This window comes from Hakea prostrata, chromosome 8 (assembly GCF_041222555.1).
Source record: "Hakea prostrata isolate BN-2017 chromosome 8, UWA_Hpros_2, whole genome shotgun sequence".
Lineage (NCBI taxonomy): Eukaryota > Viridiplantae > Streptophyta > Magnoliopsida > Proteales > Proteaceae > Hakea > Hakea prostrata.
In genome coordinates this window covers 15,467,058-15,491,160 of record NC_142607.1, presented here as the reverse complement: position 1 = coordinate 15,491,160, position 24,103 = coordinate 15,467,058, and the positions used below count along the sequence as shown (strand labels likewise).

At 39.7% G+C, this 24,103-nt stretch overlaps 1 protein-coding gene across 2 annotated transcripts in view; it reads right to left on the bottom strand.

Moving 5' to 3' along the window:
• Positions 1-430: 430 nt before the first annotated feature.
• Positions 431-24,103, bottom strand: part of LOC149007254 (lysine-specific demethylase REF6-like) — a 48,903-nt gene continuing 25,230 nt past the window's right edge. Inside the window, exons 5-8 of one of the 2 annotated variants that reach the window (XR_016174980.1) lie at positions 21,012-21,709; positions 15,304-16,185; positions 1,415-3,301; positions 431-1,312 (exon numbers count right to left, since the gene is read on the bottom strand). Coding sequence is in view for 1 of the 2 variants with exons in the window: in XM_089164941.1 (XP_089021067.1) it covers positions 1,836-3,301; positions 15,304-16,185; positions 21,012-21,709 (3,046 nt within the window). In the remaining variant the exon portion in view is untranslated. Of the gene's footprint in view, positions 3,302-15,303; positions 16,186-21,011; positions 21,710-24,103 lie in introns of both variants that reach the window. The other variant, XM_089164941.1, reaches the window with a different exon arrangement.

Sequence of the window (24,103 nt, the reverse complement as noted above, 5' to 3'; positions counted from 1 at the left end):
GGAGATTTTTTGCATTCACAAGGTTTCGATAACGAAACCTTGCTTAAGCGGACCAAACTGCTTACCACTTGAACCAACCCCCGTTGATACTAACCTTATTATTTTACCAGTAGAGAATTACATGTTTATCATCATTATATGTCTCCTGATCTAATTTCTACAAGTTATGGAGATTTACTACCATTTTATTGTTCAAAAACATAAAAATAAAAAAGAAAAGAAGAAGAAAGAAAGAAAGCAAGAGAGAAAAAGAAATACCCCGTACATACAATGTATCACCACAAGATAAAATTTATATAATTTTTACCAAAAAAAGATAAATTTTATATACTCCTTATTTTTTTTCCCCTCTTTTTTCCGTGCTACAAATTAATGCAAAATCACTAAAAAAAAAAACCCACTTTACATCTTTGAAAAAAAAAAGAACTTTTCTAGAGAAGGATCTTAGAAAGAAGTTCATGATTAAATTAATGGTCGATCAACGTCCACGATCCCAATCATGTTCCTTTTGAAAGAAGCAATATTCCTCCTAACGACTCAAATGACACATCTGAGCCATTGAAAGCAGCAATATTGAAGGAAATAACTTTTTCAAAAGTGAAAAAATGAGTGAAGATCCCACGCCAAGCATTCACCATATGAAAGGTAAAGTAGTTCACACAAGAGGGCAAGAATCAAGAGGATGTTATTCTCATTATAGCTCATAGAACTGTGTTCACATGTAGCACAAAGACTCTTTACCAGTCACAGGAGGCTATAATTAGGCAAACAATATGACATGAATATAATTGTGTTTACTACAAAAAAAGAAAAAGAAAAAGAAAAAGAAAAGGGATATAACTGTGTTCACATTGAGCCCTCTTGACTCTTCACTCCAAGCAGTTACAGAGACTAAAATTAGGCAAACAATATGACAACTTGGATATAAAAATTTCCCATTTCTGTGTTTCAGAGGAGGTGATCCAGACTCTACACAAGAGGGCATGAATCAAGTGGATGCCATTGTAGTTAGTTTAAAGAGCTGTGTTCAAATGTACCACAAAGACACTTCCAGTCACAGGAGACTATTATGACATGGATATAATTCTGTTTACTACCCAAAAAAAGAGGATATAACTGTATTCACATTGAGCCTCTATACTGTTAGCAGTCACAGAGACTAAAATTAGGCAAACAATATGACAACCTGGATATAATAAACTCCCATTTATGCGCTTCTGCACGTCTCTGCCTTCGTGCTTTCCTCCTTCAAGCTCAGTACAACCAAATTACCAGGAACATGCACAAACTGAAGTTCACACTTTTGAGAAGACTGCATAAAGAACAGATTGGAATAACAGAAGTGAAAATTGAAAAGAGACTACAAAAATAATGAAGTTCCTCCAAAATGTATCTACGGTTATCCAGATATTACCATTGTGGTGTAGTCTACATCTCCATAACTTTTCTTTCAGTGCATAAAAATCTAATCCTGAGTGTCTTTGCGAGTAAGACTCCAAGGAATGAACCAAATGGGACTTGCAGCATCTTCTATTCACTTTACTGCCTCGACATAATACAGATCAGCCAATACTCACGATCCAATCCCAATACTTCAAATCATGGACATAAGAGATGATCCCAAATTTTGGATCTTTTGTAAGAATCCAACCAGTTAATTTAGTTAAGCTAAAATGAGGGGCCCAATGGAGACCCATAAATCAAATTCAGGTTATAATAATTCTGAAATAAATTACATGAGAATGCCTAAAACCTACCACTAGTCTTGGCCTACTTTGAATAGAATAGTTTGTTATCCGTGTTATTTTACAGCACTTCCTCAATCCACTTTTCTACTATCCCTTGCCTTTCTTCACCGAATGTCCAGTCTTCCTCTTGTGACGGCTGAAATCTGATACAAACCGGAAAGTCTGGCCACAACCTGCCTCAAGACACACATAAGGCCTAGCACCCGTGTGCACCCTGATGTGCTCCGTCCGTGCCCATGCCCACTTGAATGTCATCTTGCACCCTTTCCATGGGCACTTCAGTGGGCGGTCATCCATATGCACACGCCTATGCTGCACCAAGTACTTGTGAGAGAAGAATTTCTTCCCACATCCTTTGATGGAACATATGTTACGCTTGTGCAAAGACAGCTCTTGCTTTGAGCGGAAACCCATTGTGCAACCATCCATATCACATTGGTAATCTGCTTCCTCATCTTTTGTGGCTGCTACATCATTATTACTCCCTGGAGCTTTCTTCCCTGGAATCATCTTCATTTTCTTCTCGCCAACTGGTTGGGCATTGAATCTTGAGGACCCAGAAGGCCTTTTTCTGAGACGTGTGCTCGGTCCACCTTCAGTTTCATCTTTTGCATATGAATTGCATCTTCCAATATTCATCCCACCATCATTGCTTAGTTGTGGCCTCACATGTTTCATACTTCTGAGAACCCTCCCACGCTCAGGCATAGAACCATCCTCTGATGAATCATCTGCAACCTTAATGTGACCGTTAGTTGGAGGACACTTGAGTTTCTTGATTGCCCCCTTCTCCACCATCTTTTTCCGCTTCTGCCCTGGTTTTCTAGTTACAGTTGTGACAACTCCAGGTGAGGATTTCCATCTTAGAAGATCTGGTTGGTTACCCAGGTCCCTGTGTTGTTCCCTATCCAGCTTCTCTATGGGGGTAGCGTCTGCACATGGAATTTGCAAATGTTCTTGTTCTTCACGATCGCTTTTCCGCTTCTGCCCTGGTATTCTAGTTACCGTTGTGACAACTCCAGGTGAGGATTTCCATCTTGGAAGATCTGGTCGGATACCCAGGTCCCTGTCTTGTTCCCTATCCAGCTTCTCTACAGGGGTAGCGTCTGCACACATAATTTGCAAATGTTCTCGTTCTTCATGATATCTTTGCACTAGGAAAGAGTGAACCTGATTCGACATCCATACTTTCCCACACCATTTGCCTGCCACAGCTATTTTCTTCTGCTTTCCAGGCCTCCTCCCTGAATCGCTAGGTTTCACAAGAGAATCATCCGAAAAGCTCCGGCCAAATGCCTCATATATAACTGAATTATAGGGCATCTGTTTGCTATATAGAAGAGAGCGGCTAAGGTTGGCACTGTAATAGAGATTGATTCCCAACTTCACAGCCCAATCCTCATTACCGTGTATAGCTTCTTCATCATCCAGGGCAGCTTGGATTCTCAGTTCATCCTCTTTGGTGGCTTCCCCGAATGGAATATCCTTCCACTCATAATCAATTCCAAGCTCTTCTGCAAATGATTTTGCTTCTGCTTCTGCTTTTGGATATTCTGCCAGCAACGCCAAAAATCATGTCTAAAGGGAATATAGACATCAAATATTCTTAAAAATTCCAGCAATAAGAAACAGATAATTTTTTGTTAAGAGTTTTCTGTCCAGGAGTGTGATCCCTAAGCCAGCACAGGAGTCAACAGGAATGCATGGGGAAGCATCAACATGGACAGAATTCTGCCTTTCATTGGTGAGGGAGGTGCTAATTTGGTCCCTTCTGGTGAGTGAGCGCAGGATCCATGCTCCTGGACAGTCTGTTGTCCCTTAACTTTTTTGTGAAGAGTTCACTTCCAAATACAAGTTTTCAAATAAGAACAATCATAATACGAAAATTTGAGGTTTTACCATTCAAATCTTCTGATTTATGTCTACCGAAGTCTTTCTAGCATAATCTTTATCTAACATTTCACCTAAAAACTCAAATTTTTAGGAAAAAGAGCTTAAAGGTATACATCTACAATAATCATACGCTAACTCATTATCATTACATATGACGAAGGTTTGAAATCTTGTCTCCACTCACACTGAGATACCAAATTTCGAGCGACACCATGTTCCAGATGATGGCTTCAGTGGGATTTAGGTGTACAATCTAATTTAAGGCTAATAAACACAATGGCCATGTTTTTTTTTTCACTAAAACCTAAACAAACCGGTCTTCTTGATTCATGCATGCTCCGTCGTATGTGGACGAAACTAGATTATGTATTTTCACAAATCTAAACATGGATATACAAGAAAACATTAAAACTTTCATTAAAATGCAAGAACACATACTGAGAAGTAGTCAAATTTTTACAATTAACAAATTAAAAAATAAAATTTACAATTATAAGCCCCCTGAAATTCGAATTTCAGTGAAATTTCAAATTTTGTCCAAATTCAGTCAACAGACACAATTTCATTTCACACCAGGTTTTGTTTCGAAAAGGCTCAAGAAGATCGAAATTTAGTACAATGATTATCATATGACCATGCTGGGGCAAGCCAGTTACTGCAAATACTTGACTTACACTCATAAATGTCCAGCACGAGATGAAAAATTGTTGTTACAGACAGAATGTTGATTAACAGCTTGATGATGTATTCAACTTTATGGCAAAGGAAAAAGACAGTGAATAATAAAAAACCCGTAGCAACTTTCTGTTGGACCTTCTATTTGTTTTCTTTTTCCAGTTCTTCCTCTCTTTTTTTTTGGGGTGGGGGGTAATTGGTTGGTGGGGAAGGTTGTCAAGGCGGCAAGGAAGCCAAAGCGATTGAGGTTCCTCCTAGGCGATTAGGCGACAAAGCGGTGCCTAGGCGGAAATAAGGCGACCAAAGCGGTTGGGTCAAAAATTTTCAGTATAACTACTTTTAAACTGCTTTTTAATACAACTACTTTCTATAATAAGTTAAAAAAGCATTCAATAGTCACATTCATCCAAAAAAGAAAGCGTTCAAGAATCATAATTATGAAAAATTATCCAAAAAAAAAAACACAAACATAAGTTCATCTCATCAAGCATCATAATAATGACTATGTACTAATAGGGCGAACACGATAAATTAATAGATCTCATTATTCCGATTTCCACGTCATTGTCCATTAAATGATTCATTGATTCTCGATGTTGAGTATGGCTCATGCTTCACATTCTGTTGCCGACAGGCATGGGATCCAGGGAGGCTGCCCCGGCAGAGATGTGGGAGCAGCGCCCCCAGAGCTTGTAGAAATCCTATGTCACTTTGGGCCTTGGAATTCCTTTGCAATTTGGGAGTCGATTCTAAAATGACTAAGCTATTAAATTTATATATGGTTTTGTAGAATAAATTTTGATTTAAAAAAAATTACGAAAAAAATATTATGTACAAAATGTCAAAAAAGCCGCTGCTTTAGCGTTTAGGCGGCAATAAAGTGCACAAGGTGACAAAGGGGTAGCGCTTAGGTAAAAAAACAGCGCGTCAATTAAGCGGTTCAAAACAAAGCGGTTGAAAAACCGCTTGCTGCCTGGGTGGACGCTTTGACAACACTAGGGAGACTTTGGGTGAAGGGAGAAACCACAGATAAGGGATAAAGAGTGGTGCAGGAAGAGAGAGATTTGTTGAATGAAGAATTGAAGTAGGGGAGGAATAGAGAAATTCAAAGGGCTGGTGGGGGAACGAGATAGGCCAATACAGTAAAGCATTAGGAGGAGAGAAGCTAATATTTTAGGGTAATAGTCATTAAATATTTACATATGATTTTTTTTTTCAACTACTAAAATGACGGTATTTTTGTATGATAAGTGCTTAGACATAAGACTTTATGAAAATTGAACCTGTGACAAAGCACTCAGGAAGTTGCACCTGAAAAATGCACTAAGCTCAACCTTTGCATTATTACAATACTATAAACCATTACTGCTGTACTACCTGAAATAATGTGATCATTGCAATGATTCGTGATATTTAACATGCACAGTAACTCTTGAATCCTTATCATTCTCGAAATACAGGACGGATACTACATGAAGCCAAGACACAACTAAACTCGTGGAGACAATGTCTTTTTACTTACACTAACAACTAAGCCGTCTCTCCTCTCTAGGAATGGTTCTTGGATCCTTGATCCTCCGAGAATCAAAGCTGAGGTTGTTTCCTTCTTTTATGATCTTCTCTCTCCCCCCTCACTCTCTTCCACCGCGCCCCTCCCTCCCCTCAGATTTAATCAATAAATTTGTGAGCCCTCAATCCCTCCCCTCTCTCTCCTCCATCCCTTCCCATGACAAGATCATTCAGGCAATTCGCTCCCACAAGGCGAATCATGCTCCTGGCCTTGATGGTTTTAGTATGGGCTTCTTCTCTGGTGCCTAGGATATCATTGAGCACGATCTTATCAGAGCTGTCCGTAGTTTCTTTCTCAATCCTTCCAAGCTCTCATCAATCAACCAAACTTTTCTCTGTCTCATTCCCAAAAAGGCTGGTGCATCCTCCCTTTCTGATTTCGCCCCATCTCTCTTCTATAACCTCCTCTACAAATTCATCTCTAAAATCCTTGCGAATCGGCTCAAAAAGATCATGCCTAACCTAGTTAGTGCAAACCAATCTGCTTTCATATCGAGTCGCAGCATTGCGGATAATGTTCTCCTTTGTGCAGAGATGTTAAGGGGATTTGAGAGATCTTCTCATTCCCCTGCAGCTCTCCTCAAAGTTGATCTCCACAAAGCTTTCGATTCCATCCGCTGGGATTTTATTAGCGATGTCCTTTCTGCCATGAAATTCCCTCCCTCCTTTATCCATTGGATCGAAGTTTGCATCTCCACTCCTTTCTTTTCTATTATTACCAATGGTTCGCCGGCGGGATATTTTCCCTCTAGTGTTGGCATTCGCCAAGGTTGCCCTCTCTCCCCCTACCTTTTCTCCTTGGCTTTGGAAGTTCTTTCCTGGCTTCTCCAAGCCAAGACGGATCAGCTCTTGATTTCTCCCATCCCCAAATGTAAATCCATCAATCTCACCCATCTCGCCTTTGCTGATGATCTTATGATCTTCTCCAGAGAGACCATTCCTCCATCTCCTCTATCCTCTCTGCCCTCTCCTTCTTTGGGTCCATCTCTGGCCTCAAGGTTAACCTCGACAAATCCTCCATTTTCTTTTCTGGAGTGTCCGAGTCTCTTCAATCCAATCTCCTAAATCTTTCAGGGTTCAAGTTTGGCTCTTTCCCTGTTATCTATCTCGGTCTTCCTCTTATCCCAGGTAGACTCTCTCGCCATCATTGCTCCCCTATGTTGGATCACATCCGTAAGAGTCTTCATCTCTGGAAAAGTCGTCTCCTTTCCTTCGCTGGTAGGGTTGAACTCATCCGATCTGTACTCCAATCATCCTACCTTTATTGGAGTGGCATTTTCCCGACCCCCAAGGCCATCTCGTCTGCTATGTAATCTCTCTTCTGTGCCTTTCTTTGGAAGGGCCAGGAATCCAAGCATTTCCTTCGCCCCATCAGTTGGTCCAATGTCTGCCGGCCCAAATCTGAAGGGGGCTTAGGAATTCGCCGGATCTAAGAAGTTAAGTCCATTGCTCTACTCAAGCTCATCTGGAAAATTGTCACCAAACATGACTTTATCTGGGTTACTTGGGTGCACTCCTATCTTCTCAAGTCCAACTCGTTCTGGACTGTCTCAACCCCCTCTAATCCTTCATGGACCTAGAGGAAACTTCTGCTTCTCCATCCCAGAGCTCTCCCTGCCATTACCACCCATATCTCCACTGGTTCCACTACTTCGTTTTGGCTAGATCCATGGCATCCGATGGGAATTCTCCTCTCGCTTTTACCTCCCCGCACAACCTATGAAACTCGCATTCCCAAATCTACCCATCTCTCAGAGTTTATCTCTAGAGGTTCCTGGGTTCCATCCCCTCACCATAGTCTCACGCATGTTTGGAACTCCCTCCCCACCATTTTCCCCCATCCCTATGATATTGTTATTTGGACCCCCTCATCTACCAAATCGTTCACTCCCTCCTTTGCTTGGAACCTTTTCCGGATCCCCTCCCCTCCCCCTCCTTGGCCCACATTGGTCTGGTTTAAAGATCACATTCCCCGTCACTCCCTAACCCTCTGGAGAGCCTTGAACCTAGCCCTTCCTACCTAGACTTTCCTCCTTTCCCGCCGCATTCCTGTGAGCCAAAATTGTATCTTGTGCTGGAATGGTACTACGAACATTGATCATTTGTTCTTTTCTTGCCCTTTATCTAGCACTCTTTGGAGAAAAGCCCTTAGCTATATTTGGCCCTGGTCCCGCCGTTCATTTGGGTTTGTTCGTGACTAGTCTTGGATTTTGAGTAAATTTTCAGGTACCTCCATTTGTGATCGGATTGGTAAGCTTGTCTTTGGTGCAATAGTCCACCATTTGTGGTGGGAGCGAAATCTCAGGCGCTGGCCCTCCAAATCTCGCTTTATAGACTATTTGGAATGCTATTTATTTTGAGGTTTCTTCTAGGATCTCATTTACTCCCCACCCCCTGGTTGTTGATTCCCCAAGGAACAGGCTCATTGTTGTTGCCTGGGGCCTCAACTCCCAAATTCATACTGCTGTTTGATCCTGCTTTTGGATCCTTTGTTGTTTGCTTCTTCGTCTTTATTTAATTATTTATTCATAAATAAAAAAAAACAATCCTTTTTTCATGTTTAAGTCTCTGATGGAGCCCAAAATCTATAGATTCGATGCAAGACCAGCCCGAAATTTTGTGCTAATTCTTTCTGTGATAGTGCAAGAGACTCCTACTATTGCAAGGTCTTGCCGTCTTGGAGGTGCAAATATACCTGGGAGGGGTGAATCTATGCAACCTTGTCCCTGCTTTAGATGCGAGGGTCTCCAAGTTTTGGACCCACAATCAACAGTTTGCAATATCGCAACTTAATAAATAAATAAATATTTTAATTAGTATGGGCCATTAGAGATTAATTTAGGATTCATCTAATAAGAGTAGTTGTCATGGGGGCCTCGAGGGGAGAATTCCTAGCTGTTAGTGACTTGAAAGAGTTTTTACCCCGAGTAGTTTCAGTCAAATTCTGTCCATTCTTTGGAGTTTTATAAAGATGAGAATCCAAGTAGTATTTTCTGTTGGTTGAGTACTACTAGGAGTCCAACTTTATTAGAGTTTTTATTCATGTAATTTTCTATTTTCTTATTACCCAAGTAAGGGTATTTATGTAATAGTGTTCTTTCTATTTTATTATAAATAGAGGGCTTGAGATCACATTGATCAATACAAGCCATTCTACCAATATTGTGTTTCTCAACATGGCATAAGAGCCTAAGTTCGATTAGGGAAGAGAGGAAAAGAAAGAAGCAAAAATCTCTCTCTCGCTGACGAAGACCTACCTCCTTCTGATTTTTTTCAAACTCATCGCAGTTCTTCAAACCTATCACAATTCTCTGATTTTTTTTTTCAAAAACCCATCGCAAACCATCGCAATTCTCTGATTTTTTCAAACCCATCGCGATTCTTCAGTTCCACCTCGAGCCGATTCAGGAAGAACAAGAACAGGAAAAAGAAAAAAAAAGGAAAGCAGAAGAGAAGAAGCTGCTCCTGCCTTGTTGCACTACCGCTGTCTTTTCTAGCAGTTCTTCAGTTCCGCCTCGAGCCGATTCGGGAAGAACAAGAACAGAAAAAAAAGGAAAGCAGAAGAGAAGAAGCTGCTCCTGGCTCCTGCCTTGCTGCACTACCGCTGCTCCTGCAATACAGTGAGTTATTTCCTCCGCTTTCCTCTGTTTTTCCGCCGCTGCTCCTGCCTTTAATCAAACCATACTCTGGGTTTTATTTCCTCCACCCTACGATTTGATTAGCCCACAGAACAAACAAATACTGATGTTTTGAGGGGTTTAGTTTGTAAATTTACATTCTTTTAGGGATCTATTGGTAAATTTGCATATTTTCAGGGACCTATACATAAATGTGCATAGTTTTAGGGACTTATCTGTAAATTTGCATATTTTCAGGGACCTATTTATAATTTCAAATAGTTTTAGGGACTTATGTGTAAAGTAGCATATTTTTAGGGACCTAATTGCAAATTCAAAATTTCCAAGGGCTTACTTGTAATTTTCCATAGTTTCTAGATTACCCCTCCCCAAAAAAAAGAAGGTATTCTTTATAAGCATTTTTTGAATCCTATCATTTGTTTGGGTGGTTTGTATTTTGCGACATTTCAGTTACTTTGAAAGGGTGAAGACTGAAGAACTGCAGACAATTTTTTCAACATGGCAACAACCGATGGTACTACGGCTCCCACTGGATTCGAACATTACCCCACTCTTCATCCTCTTTTGGTAAGATTTGATGGAACAAATTATTTGATTTGGTCTTGATCTACTTACCAGACTATTGCTAGAAGAGGACTAGTTGGATATATTATGGGCACCACTATCAAACCTAATGCCACAGGTGTTTCACAGGATAAATGGATCTCAAATGACTCTCTTATTATGTCATTTGTTTTGAATTCCATGCATCCAAATATTGCCTGGGGATACTTATTACTTGATACTGCAACCCAAATCTAGAAGGTTACTATTGAAACATATGGACAGTTGGGGAATGATGCACAGGTTTATGAGCTACGAAAGAATCTTCATGAGACTACCCAAAAGAAACTGACTATGGCTCAATATTATGCAGAGTTGCGATCTCTTTGGCAGGAGTTGGATCATTATGGGGATTATCACCCCACTAACCCAGAAGATGTGACTACTTATAGGAAGCACGTTGATAAGATTCGGGTATATGACTTTTTGGTAGGTTTGAATATGAAGTACGATCAGATCAGAGTGCAAGTATTAAATCGTTCTCCCTTTCTTACACTAAGACAATCTTATGCCCATGTTCAGTGTGAGGAAAGCCGTCGATTAGCCATGTTTCATGCTCCCATTGTGGAGAAATCAGCCTTACAGTCTGTTAGCACTAAAACTGATTCGGCTAAAGAGATTATCAAGTGTGAGCACTGTCACAAACCATATTATACCAAGGCAAATTGTTGGAAGCTTCATGGGAAACCTGCTGATTTTGAGCAAAAAAGAGCACAAAGAAGGAAAAAACCGAAGGTTAATCTTTTTAAGACAGTTTCACAATACCCCCTATTGACATTGGTTTTTCACAGGAGGAATTGGTTACTCTGTGATGTATTTTGCAGTCTTTTATTGCTGGTACAACCTCTACTATTGCTTCCTCCACTACCCATACCAACTCCTACCTTGCTACTTCAGGTAAAACTCCTATTGGCTACCATGTTTCTTCAGTTTTTACTTCCTGGATCATTGATACAGGAGCCACAGATCATATGACAGGTTCATCCTCCTTTTTCTTACATTATGTTCCAACTTCCGGAAAAGATAAAGTTCACATTGCTGATGGCTCCTATTATTCCATTGCTAGAAAAGAGACCATTCAGCATTCTCCATCACTTTATTTGTCTAAAGTTTTACACGTTCCCTCTTTCTCTACTAACTTGCTCTCTATCAATAGTCATACACATAACTTGAATTGTTAAGTGATTTTTTCCCCATCTTACTGTGTCTTCCAAGATTTGGTAACGGGGAAGGAGATTAGACATGGTAAACTAGATGGATGGATTTTATCTGTTAGAGCCAATTAAAGGATCTACTTCTGCTCTGACTGCATCTCCTAATTAGGTCTATTCTATAATATCAGACTTTCAGTAGTGGCACCATAGGCTAGGTCACCCCCTCTTGGAACTCTTAAGATAATATTTCCTGATTTAGTTTCTTCTTGTAAAAAGGATGATTTTTTTTGTGAAGCTTGCATTTTTGCGAAGCAGACTCGTTTTATTTATTTACCTTCTCTTCATAATAGAAAATCTATTCCTTTTGAACTAATTCATACTGATGTGTGGAGTCCTTGCCGACATTAATCTATTGTTGGTCATAGGTACTTTGTTACTTTTATTGATTGTCACACTTGTTCTACTTGGGTTTATCTTTTAAAACAAAAAAATGAGGTTTTTCCGATGTTTTCGTGATTTCATAATATGATTAAAACTCAGTTCAATGCCATTGCAAAGATCCTTCACAGTGACAATGACACAAAGTATATTGATGGTGAATTTCAAATATATCTCTCTGACTTTGACATAATACACCAGACCAATTGTACTGATACAACTGCCCAGAATGGGGTTGCTGAAAGAAAAAATCGGCATCTTTAAGAGATAGCCCATTCACTTATGATTGCTATGAATGCCCTTGACCAATACTGGAGTGATGCTATACTCACTGCCTCTTACCTTATGAATAGGATGCCCAGTAGGATACTTGATATTAAATGTCCTAATGAGCTTCTCCAAGGAACCACTTCTTTTGTATTCCTGAAAGGTTTTTGGATGTGTATGTTATGCCAGAATCACAACCCATTAAAGCAAGCTGGCTAACCATGGCTTACACTGCATTTTTCTAGGGTATTCTACTACTCAAAAGGGTACAAATGTTATCATCCTCCTTCCAGGAAAACCATCGTCTCCATGGATGTAATTTTTAATGAGTCTTGCGCTTACTATACACCTCTCTAGGGGGAGCATCCTAGAGGAGAGATGCTTTTTCCAACTTTAGACCTTTCTATCACACCACCACAGCATTAGGAGTTCAAGAAATGTTTCCTGACTAGGGGAAAACTTCAGCCAGTATACTTGAGGACTCTAATTCTCCCCCTCCGTTTTCTGAACCATGTGAAGATCCTGGTCAGGGGGAGACCACTCCTGTGAGGCACACTATTGAGGTCTTTCAAAACAAGATTGACCAGAATAAGGAGGTGTAGACCTATCGAGGGAAGAATTACAACGGCTAGAAGCAGGTGGAGAAAGGTGACACGTTACCACTTCAGTCTCCTGCTCCAAAATCAGATTTTACTGTTCCCCTTGAGGTATCTTCTTCTGATCTTCCTATTGCTATTAGAAAAGGAGTTAGATCTTGTACTCAGCATCCCATAGCTAAATATGTTTCTTATGATTCTTTATCTGACTCTTACTGTGCTTTTATATCCTCTCTATCATCTATATCTATTCCTAAAAGTTGGCAGGAAGCCTATGCTAATAAGAAATGGAAGGCAGTTATGGTAGAGGAAATACAGGCAATGAAGAAAAATGATACTTAGGAGCTGGTTACACTTCCTCCAGGAAAAAACTAGTGGGCTCAAATGGGTGTTTGTGGTTAAACAAAATATGAATGGATCAATCAACAGGTTGAAGGCTAGACTGGTTGCAAATGGCTTTACCCAGACCTATGGGATTGATTATCAGGAGATTTTTTCCCCTCTTGCAAAATTGAACACTTGTCGAGTTTTGTTGTATATAGCTGTGAACAAAGACTGGAATTTGCACCAACTAGACATAAAGAATGCCTTCTTACATGGGGAGTTAGAGGAAGAAGTCTATATGAAAATCCCACATGGTTTCTCCGATTACCATACTGCAAGAAAAGTTTGTCGGTTGAAAAGGTCAATTTATGGGTTAAAACAATCTCCTAGATGTTGGTTTGGACGCCTCTTGAAGGCAATGACTTCTATTGGGTACAAGCAACGCAATGCTGATCATACACTATTTGTTAAGAAATCAGGTACCAACATCACACTTCGTTGTTTATATAGACGATATTGTCATCACAGGGAATGATGGTGAAGATATTCAAAGTTTAAAGAACTTTCTTGGCAGAGAGTTTGAGATTAAAAATCTAGGGAAGTTACAGTACTTCTTAGGGATTGAGGTGGCTCGATTCAAAGAAGGGAATGTTCCTATCCCAAAGAAAGTATGTCCTAGATTTATTATCAGAAGTGGGAATGTTGGGGTGTAAAGCAGTTGATACCCCTATTAAAGTCGGAGCTAAACTTAAGGAAAAAGAGGGAGAACCAGTGGACAAAGGAAGATACCAAAGGCTGGTAGGGAAGCTTATTTACTTGTCCCACATCAGGCCAAACATCACTTATGCCGTGGGAATAGTAAGCTAGTTCATGCATGATCCTTATTTAGCTCATATGAAGGTTGTTTCCAGAATACTACAATATTTGAAGGGAACTCCTGGAAAAGGAATACTTTTATCACTCAGTGATAATCTAAGAGTAGAAGCATACATTGATGCAAACTAGAAGTCAATTTCAGGTTATTGTACCTTTGTTGGAGGTAATCTAGTTACTTGGAGAAGTAAAAAACAGAATGTGATAGCTTTATCCAGTACTGAAGCTGAATATAGAGCTATGGTTTGTGGAGTTTGTGAGCTACTATGATTGAAAGGCTTGCTAAAAGATATTGGAGTCCAAGTTCCAAACCCTATGATGCTATATTGTGATAACAAGGTTGCCATTATTATTGCCAATAATCCTGTATAACATGATCAAACTAAGCACATTGAAATTGATAGGTTTTTTGTCAAAGGAAAGCTAGAATAAGGGCTCACATGCATGCCTTTTGTGAGGTATGGAAACCAAGTGGCAAATATTTTCACTAAGTGTTTGAAAGAAGGAGATTTCCTTCCTATTGTAAGCAAGTTGGGCATGACTAACATCTACGCCTCAACTTGAGGGGGAGTGTTGATTGAGTACTACTAGGAGTCCAACTCTATTAGCATTTTTATTCATGTAATTTTCTATTTTCTTGTTACCCAAGTAAGGGTATTTATGTAATAGTCTTTTTCTATTTTATTATAAATAGAGGGCTTGAGATCATAATGATCAGTACAAGCCATTTTACCAACATTGTGTTTCTCAACATTTTCAACTTGGAAGTTTTATATTAGGAACTATATAGATACAAGGACGGCTATTTTTCTTATTTTTTTCCAACAACCCCCCCCCCCCCAACGAATAAAATGAGATATTGACTTTTTATCTGAATTGTGTATCCAAAAGGGCATGTTCTTTTCTTTCCTTCACCATAACTCTTCTTTTCTCTTCTCTGTCTTCAGGCATTAGTCACCAGTACCGTTCACAATCCAAGAACATCCCTCATATCACTTATCTTTCTTGTCTTCTTCACCCTCTTCTCAACCCCTTTTCTATCAGGAAAATAGCATAAGACTCAGCTTGTCTAGAAGAAAATTGGAATTTTGGTTCCTACTTTAGGATTTGGATTGGCTGGCTGCATTATGAAATCTATCTAACCCTTACTGATCGACCTAATTTTAAGCCCTAATCTAACTTCTCCATTAAAACAATGTTTCAATAATTGTTTGAAGATTCGAGGGAGGAACAGGGAAAAAATGAAGATATAAATCCATATATGGTCGACCATATGGTAGAAAAAAACCACTAGATGTCTGGCTGGCATAAGAAACTCCCCCTCAATGCAGTGGCTAGTGGCTAGAAGGACCAAGTCATTTTTCCCTGTCATAAAAAAGGGACCACAAAAGAAATTTCCCACACTAGACAGGAAACTTTTCCACCAGAAATAGAAAAGAAAAAGAAGCTTAAAGAGGAGCACAGAATCAGTGTGAACATAGTTTATCACAGAAGTCGTTTGAACATAAACTTGATGCAAACTCACCTGGGTGTAATAAAAGCAATATGTGCACTCCTCCAATCGGATTAAGTTGCTTTTCCACCTCCACAGCATGCTCAAGACAGAATATATGCATTCTAGAACACTCATCATCAGGTTTATGTATGACTGACATGCTTTTGCTGTTGAAAGATATCTCAGCATTAGTAATCTCTGCTGATTCAGCAGAACGAACCACTGTAGAACAATTTCCAATGACAGTTGATGAATTAAGAGGTATACGCCAGAATGCAGGATCACTTTCTGACCTCTCCAATTTCTCATCACTAATATGGACTTCAGAAGATCTGGTTAGCAACCTACCAGACTGCACTCTTGCATCTGCAGATTTACCTTCAAAACTTCTTGATTCCATAGACAAAAAATTCTTTGTCTCCCTTGTCAGGGAAGAATGAGAAGGTTGTTGCAATCTTTTTCTGAAATATGTATTTGAAGGCCCAAGCATACTATCAGAGGCACTTACTCTGACAGAAACTTCATTCCCAATACCCAGTCTTGAATAAGAATAAAAACGAGCTCTATCATAATTGTTTGGCTTGACTGAAGATAATCCAGAAATATCACACAATCTACTTTTAGATGGGAAACTTCCATGTGAAAGCCTTGATCCTTTTATATTACATTGTAATGAACAGTCATCTGAGTCATTTTCATCACCACATGCCGACATTTCAGGTTCTGCCTGTTCTCCTTCAGAGTCTGATGAATTACCATAAGCAGAAGCCAATAGATCAAGAGAGGAAATGCTTTTACAGGCTTCCGTACCAGAAACCACTTTAGATGTTCTGTCTACAACCTGAACTTGGTATTCACCAGAGTGAACTGGAACATCAATCAAAGAACCCTGAATACTCCTTTCACTCCGTCCTGGTAAAAACAATATAAAAATCAATATCAGTATGAAGGATCAATAAAAGATTCATTGAAAAAGCGAATACAGTAAAAAACTGTGACACGATAGCAGATAACAAGTAGCCAGGTTATAGCTATAATTTGGCTGCTTGATAAAATGCTAATTTCTAATATATCCAGCAGACTTGAATGAAACAGGTATTTGGTAAATTGTCCGCAATGAAAATGAAGGATGTGGAAAGTGGTGACTAGATTATAGGTTGCCTACTCGCAATCTCACCAAAAGATTATAAGCAAACAGATATCCCATTAAGCACTTCACCCCTCTAGTTAGTGGTCACACCAAAATTTTATATAAATAAACTAATAGTCGGCTTTTAAAGGACTGAACTTTTGAGGTTTCAACTTTTTTCTTGGGAGGGGGCAAAAGAGGTTTTAACTCAGTTTTGCTACAAAAACAGTGCATATAGAAGCATTGTTTTGACCAACATGGGCCAAATTCATTTTGTGAGCCAAGTGGTTTCACCTTCTATTTTTAGGGGTTTTTTTCTTCCCTTCTTTTTTTTTTTTTTTGGGGGGGGGTCTCCAAAGAAGTCCAAAGGCTATGTTTTTGCCAAATCACCTACATTTCTTAGTTGAACAAACGGTTGGGGATTACCAAAATGACAATTTGCGAGGTACAACATTTCTAGCCGAAGGCTTCAAGCCTTTCCAAAGGGGTACTGAAATTGAGTTCTATTAATGATTTTGTGGGTTTTTAACCTTCTACACTTTGTGATTGACTATTTGAAACAATATGATACTGCATAGTGTAATATAAAGCAGCTTTTTCTTCATTCCTAATGCATATTTTAATTGTTTACACTGAATTTTTGTGCTTTGTAATCTAAGATTGTGCGATAAACCCACGGCAATACCTCTTTACCTTCGAGTTCCAAGTTGTAATCTTGGTAATGTATTCTATTGGTTCCAAGCCACCGCACCCCCCCCCACCCAAAAAAAATGGCATATTAATATATACAGGTGATGTAAGCAAATTCTAGGGTTAGGGTTTATTGAATTATTTCCCTAGAACTAGGGTTAGCCCAGGATCCTTCTTGTTGAACCAGCTGATGGATACCCAAACTTAGGGTTTAAAGGTTGCTAATAAACCTAAATGGATGGATAAATTTGTTAAATTTAGGGTTTATATGGTATACTTTGATATAGCTTGGGATGGATCATATGAGTAACAAATCCTCAGAGGTTGTAAGTTGTAACAAAGAAGTACTGGATGTGTTTAGAGATACCTAGGAGGCCTACAATTGGGTATGGGGGGTTTAGGGATGATTTGGGTTGATCTTGGGTAGGATTTTTTGGAATCTTGACTTTTCTCTCTTTCTTGATCTTGACTTTTTTTTTTTTTTTTTCAGACTTGCCACAAGAAAAAGGGGAAAAGGGGAGGCCGAATGGAAGAAAGAAGGGCCGCAAGGTCAAGGGGAGGTGGGGGTGAGGTCTAGGGTTGCTGTAGGGGTGGGGGAGAAGTTTAGAGAAGATTGCGGGGGTGGGAGGGCTGTAGGTGCGGTTGCAGGGTTGGGGGAGGGGAGGGGAAGCTTGCGCAAGGTAGGGCAGGAGTGAGGGAAGCTGTCGGGTGAGAGAAAAGGAAGGGATTTTATTTTGGGCAAAAAAAGGAAGCTGCTGGTTGTTGAATTGATGCTGGAGATTGGAAGAAGAAGCTGGAACTTGAAGATGAAGACTCTCAAACTCAACTGTGGCCTTCCCAAGAAGGCCACAATCCTATTCCCTCAAAATTCAGATTCTTTATTCAGTTCAACTTGAGTTTACAATGAATGGGGTGCGTTATTTATAGACATACAGGTGGAGGGAAAGACTTAGACTCTAACTGGGAATTAAAGACTGACTCAACTGGGAAATCCTTTATAGATTAGGATCCCCCTTACAACTGAGTAAATAACACACAAATAAAGAAATTAAAGTTTTCTACAAGTTGCACACTTTAGTGGTGGTTAAACTCTGGGTACCTCACTTTAGTGGCCTAAATTACAGGTTGCACACTTGCAAAATTACAAGTTGCACACTGTTAGACTTTCATCCAAGATTTTGTTGAGTCACATGGAAAATGACCATATTACCCTCAATGAATAAAATGACATAACTAACCCCATTTAATACCCTCCCATACCCAACCCTTAAGTGGATGAAGCTCCCTTCACCCATCTTCTACCTACACCTCGCCGAAAACTGCCCACCACCCCTAACCCTGCCGGCGACCACTGCCCCCCCTGGCTGGTTTATCAGTCCTTTGTTGAGACACTGGTATCCTAGGCTTTTCTTCAAAGAGTGGAGCTAATCAGCTACCTCTCTACAGCTCTCTCCACCTAAGTTTGAATTCTCAAAAATCTTACGAACCACGGAACCGGAGCCAGCGTTTTCCCATCTGCTTGCCCTATCTCATTCTTTCCATCAGTGACCTCATCAGCCTGGTCTTTACTGCTATCTGGCTCCACAATTGAACTTCTGAGGATCTCCTGAACCAAAGAAGACTCCAAAATTTCACCATCTTTCAGAGCCTCAGTCCTCACGGCTAACCCTCTACACCGACCTCAGCCTCGTAAAAGAGGCAAGATCTTTGCTTCACAGCAATCCTCCTCTGCTGCCAAATTCGATTTCTCAGGAGCAGTTTGAACTTCAGAATCATGGTCTATAGGCACCTCCTTAGGAACTTTTTTCGATGCCACAGCGGCTTTTCTTCTAACCAAACTTTCTCCATTCTCCGCACCTACCGCGTCCAATTCCGGCACCCCCGTCGGAACTAGCTTAGGAGCCGCAACTGCTTTTCACCACAGATTTCTCCTAAACTGACTCTCTCCATTCTCTGCACCTGATCATGTTCAACTAATTTAGGAGAGGGTCAAAGTGGATAGTTGCAGTGGTTAGAGTGTCGGAGATGGAGAGTTGAAGTAGTGAGAGTGGTCGGAGAGGAAGACTTGCAGTAGGGAGGGAGGTTGAAGATGAAGACTAACGGTGCTGGGGAGTTGCCGTGGAGATGGAAGACACGGTGGAGAGGGGGTAGTTACATAATTTACCCACAAAGAGCATTTGAGTAATTTAGCTTTCAAATTTTAAATGAGTGATATAGGGGTAATTAGGTCATTTTTCTTTTAGTAAAGGCAATATAGTCATTTGTCATGTCATTTAATAGAATCTAGGATGAACCCTTAACAGTGTGCAACTTGTAATTTTGCAAGTGTGCAACCTGTAATTTAGTCCATTAAAGTGAGGTACCCAAAGTATTAACCCCCACTGAAGTGTGCAACCTATAAAAAAACTCAAGAAATTAACTTGTATAAAAATACCTAGTAATTCAAAAGGAATCTTAATTTATAATATATTCCTAGTAGCACTCTAACTCTAACTACGACTCACTTGACCAAGTCAAACAAGGAAACAATCAGATTTGGACTCCTAAAAATAAAACAAAAATTTTGGAATAAAATAATTAGCTAAATGTGAGAGGAAATGACCAAATTGTCCCTAGGGGGTTTTGGTCAGCCCCTGTTTGCGCCATTGGGGTTGGGCCTTGGGGCCCAACTCACGGTTTCTGCCAGGGGGACTCCGTGCTTACATCAACAGGTCAAAGATCAAGGCCATATAACTATGTTATCTCCAAGTTTCAATCATACATTCAAGCTGATTTCCTCCTGTATAGACTTGTCACAATTATGATCAACTCTCAACTGGCTGCATGAGTCTTGAAACTTTTACTATAATATGCAGATTGCAGGAAACAGGAGAAGGCAAGATAATCTGATGTCTTGGTGTTGCTAAGATGCTTCTAGAGTCTTTATTAAAAAAAAAAAACTATAAGAATCAGCAGTAAACTCTTAATGAGAAAAGAATCAAGTGAAAGAAGTATTATGGAAACATGCAGAGATTTCAGAAGGCATTAATTTTCTTAGCCATTCAAATATTCTAGTTTACAAAAGAATATCTTGGATTTACCATTGGAGCAAACAATAGCCCATACAATGGGTTGCCCATTTAAGATAGCCTGAGCTGATATCCAATGCACTGCAAAATTGCTAACTTGACAGTTTCACTAATGTTACAGCAGTTAAGAAACCCGGAAAGAGAGGAATGTGAGGAGATGATGGGGAGGAGAATGGGGAGAGGTGGAAGGAGAGATATTGTGTATGCAAGACTCCCCCCTCTCCCACTTATAATATTTGGTCAAAGATCAGATTAGGATATCTTTCATAAACTAGTTTACAGAAAAATAGAAAGCAAATATTGTCTGCAAAAAGGAAACTTTCCGAAAAAGAAACTATCCTGCATATGACATGATCCTAGAGTAAATAAGACTGAAGTTTTATGAAGAGAGAAGAGAGAAGATGAGAGATCTGACTCTGTGTTTGCGGAGCTTCACTCTCAACCATAAAGACTCCCAATACATTTATTTATACCTTTAGATTACATCAGTTTAAGAAGTAGAATAAAACTAAAACTCAGAAAACAGAAAATAGAATAACACTAGAAGTCCAAAAACAACTCAAACTCAGGTCCAAGTCTTATCAAGTAGCCCAATTTTTCCCATACTCCCCCTGTTTCCTGACACCTAGATATATCTGATCCTAGATGTGATCTTGCTTGTCAACCAAGCAAAGGGGAAAGAAGCAAGCTAGTAAAACAATCAGCATGTGTACATGACTAAGTGTCACAGTACACATAGTCCTGTTCCCCTTTACATAGCACAATTCTAACAACTAATAAGTAAGAGCATGGGACATTATCATTGGAACACATGCTAATAATGAAAAGCGAATACAAAGGATAACAGATACCTGAACAAGAATTCATCTCAGATGTATTTGCATCTGAATTAGCAGCATTACATCTGTCACTTGCTCCTCGTGAACCAACAATCCAATCATTAAGGGAGCTGCAATCTGCTGTCATAAGGTATTGAGAAGCTTTATCTTTTGGCTGAATTACAGCTACACATGCAAAGCTCAATATCCCACAGGTGACACAAGAAAACACTCCTTGATCAAACAATCTATCACTCTGGGAAGTACTTTCTTTTTCAGTATCAGTCTTCTGCATCTCCGGAATCATAGAGTTGAGATCACTTCCAAATGATGAGGGAACTCTGTTCTGATCATAAATGGAGGCAGGTTTTTGTTTTACTGCACAGCAACCACTCAAATCCCTGAGGCGTGCTCTTCTGTCTAGTCTACCATCATTGGAAGGTAACATTTTTGTCGCTTCCATTGCTTCCTCAGGACTGCTTAAACCAAGTGACAACCTAGGTCTCAAATTCATTTCTGATACTACACATAAATTTTCAGGCACAGAGATCTTCAAAGAATTTTGTGGGATAAGCACACACGAAGATCCCTTTCCAAGAAGAATATTTAGAAGATTATTATTTTCTCTCACATTCTGTACAAAAAGTTCTTTCACCATAGTTTCTCCTCCAACCCTTTTTTTATCTTTCAGTCTAGAGCTGCGAGGTTCATTAGCAACACGTGCAGGCACTCTGTAGAGAGGAGTCACAGCAATATGTAGATTAAGGTAACAAAGGCATCATATTACAAAAAACATATAAAGATTTTATAATTTCAAACACAAACGTAGTATATGCGATGCTGAACAGTACTCTCACAAACATTATGCACAGCAGAGGGGAAGGGGAGTGCCTCTCAACATGCAAATTATGTCCAGTTACAGTCCCTGCAGTCGCCTAAATCCCAGGTATATAAACTGACTAAAGCAAAAACCTGGCTGCACCATCAAATGCCTCCAGTCAGGTGCAAAGCACAATAAAGGGACACCTCACTTGAAATAATGATGTTGTCTTCCTCTTTTCTTTTTTTCTGGCAAAAACATTTTGAGGTTGTTCTAGAATGTGGCAATTACTGATGCTGGCTAGCAATGTCAGCACTATCTGGCCCCTCTCATAAGGAACGGGTTTTATTCCCAGCTATGGACAATTAAATTAAAAGGGAAAGGCTTTCTAAGGCCTCAGATAAATGCTCAGTAAAGGACCAAAGGTTGCTGTCTATTATTTCATATTTGATTTTCTAGCATCAATTCTCTCATATTTACCAGATATTAAAAATCTCTTATAGCTTCCACTTCTATTTTTTCGGGATGAACAAATTACCTTACTAAAGCAGGGAAAGGAGGGGAAAAAAGGGGTAGGAGGCCGTACAGGGAAGGAAGATAGAGAGCCAAAATCAGAGGGGGTGGGACGGCAGCAAATCAACTGCCCAGAGGCAAAAGTTAAGAACTAAGACCCCACATAACAAAAATATATCAATTCCTTAAGGAATCCAAAATAGGGGGGGGGGGGGGTTGGGACAACAACTGAAGCCTAGAGGTAACATCATGACAAATGGCTTTCCAAAATTTAGCAGCTTCCCTCATATGCAAAATGCCCCAAGTGTTTTCTTCATAACAGTACCCACCAAAGTTGAAAGTTGTCCAATAAATATGTTAGGGAAAGACCGGAACTGGAAAGATGGAAAACCAGTTCCAGTTGTTGAAGGGCAAAAAATCACAAACAGGAGGAAAAAGACTGTTTATATTAGCAACCTACAAAGTATCACCATTCAGGAATATGAGATCAATAGGTTTGGGTGTTCACGGCCCCACCAGCCCCTGGTATCTGAAGGAGTGACACTTATGAGTTAGGTTGTAACAATGAAACCAACTAAATCGAAGCCAAACTGATAACTTGCTGTCCGTAACCTCATCTTGGACTGCCACCAACAGGCCCAGCCCCTTGTTGGGGACCATGCCAATCCATCCAGTCCAATTCAACAGCCAACTGCCTCATCTTCCAAAACCTTATTGCTTTGGTCTTATCAATTTTATCTGATTTCTCAATTTAACATGGCATTTATAACAGCTAAAATAGCATCTCATTCTACTATTCAAATTTGGCTTTTAATTCCTTGGGAATTTTTCATTCCCTATTTATGAACTCTGAGTTTTTTTAGAAGAACCAGCTAGTTATCTCTACCTTACTAGCTAAATTAAGGTTCCAGAAGCCCAAGTTCCATGTCAATTACTCTAAAACATGCTTTGAAAAATATCTTGGCGATTGATTCAAGGTCTCAGTTCGACTAAGATTTCAGTCGAGCCATAGGTCTATAAATATACTATCTCAGTCGAGACGAATGAAGATAACTTGATCTTGACAGATCTCACGCAAATGTTATTCCCCCTTGCTGGATTTGTTCATTTTGCCCCATTTTTTGCCGGAATCTTGGTTAGGACTCCACCTAACCTGCATCAAGCTAACGCGTTTAGAGCATCTACAGCAAAGAGTTGGAGTTGCATCAACAATGTGTTTAGAGCATCAGCAACAACCTTGCTAGTGCTGGTGGAGCAGAAGCTGGAGCAGCTAGTGCTTAGTGCCTCATTGATTTTACTCTTGTACTCTTGTGGTGTAACTTATAAGTACACCGATGTTGTCATGTGAAATTGTAAACAACTGAACATGTTTGATGTATTGTTTGACTTTAAACCTTTATGTATTCATTTATGTCAACAATGGTTGTACTTCATGTTTTAAGAGTCTGCATGTTCCCTCCTTTAATGTATAACTTTCCACTCCTTTAATGTATCGGTTTCAAAGTTAGGGTCAAGTTGGAACACAAAACACTTGCTTTCTCACAAATTTAAAGGCCACCAGTATGTTTAGAAGGCCTAAATAGGGTAAACACCGAATTCCAACCCAAAATGAGCCCAAAACCCACCAAGATGCACACCAAGTTGGCTCAAGTTGAGGTGGCCAAAAATACCATATCTCGGCCAAGATCTCGGTCTACTTATTCTTCTTTTCCCTCCTTCCCTTTCTTCTTCTTCTTCTTCCCCAGCTTCTTTTTTACCTGAGGTTGCTACTATGTTGGGTTCCACAGTCTGT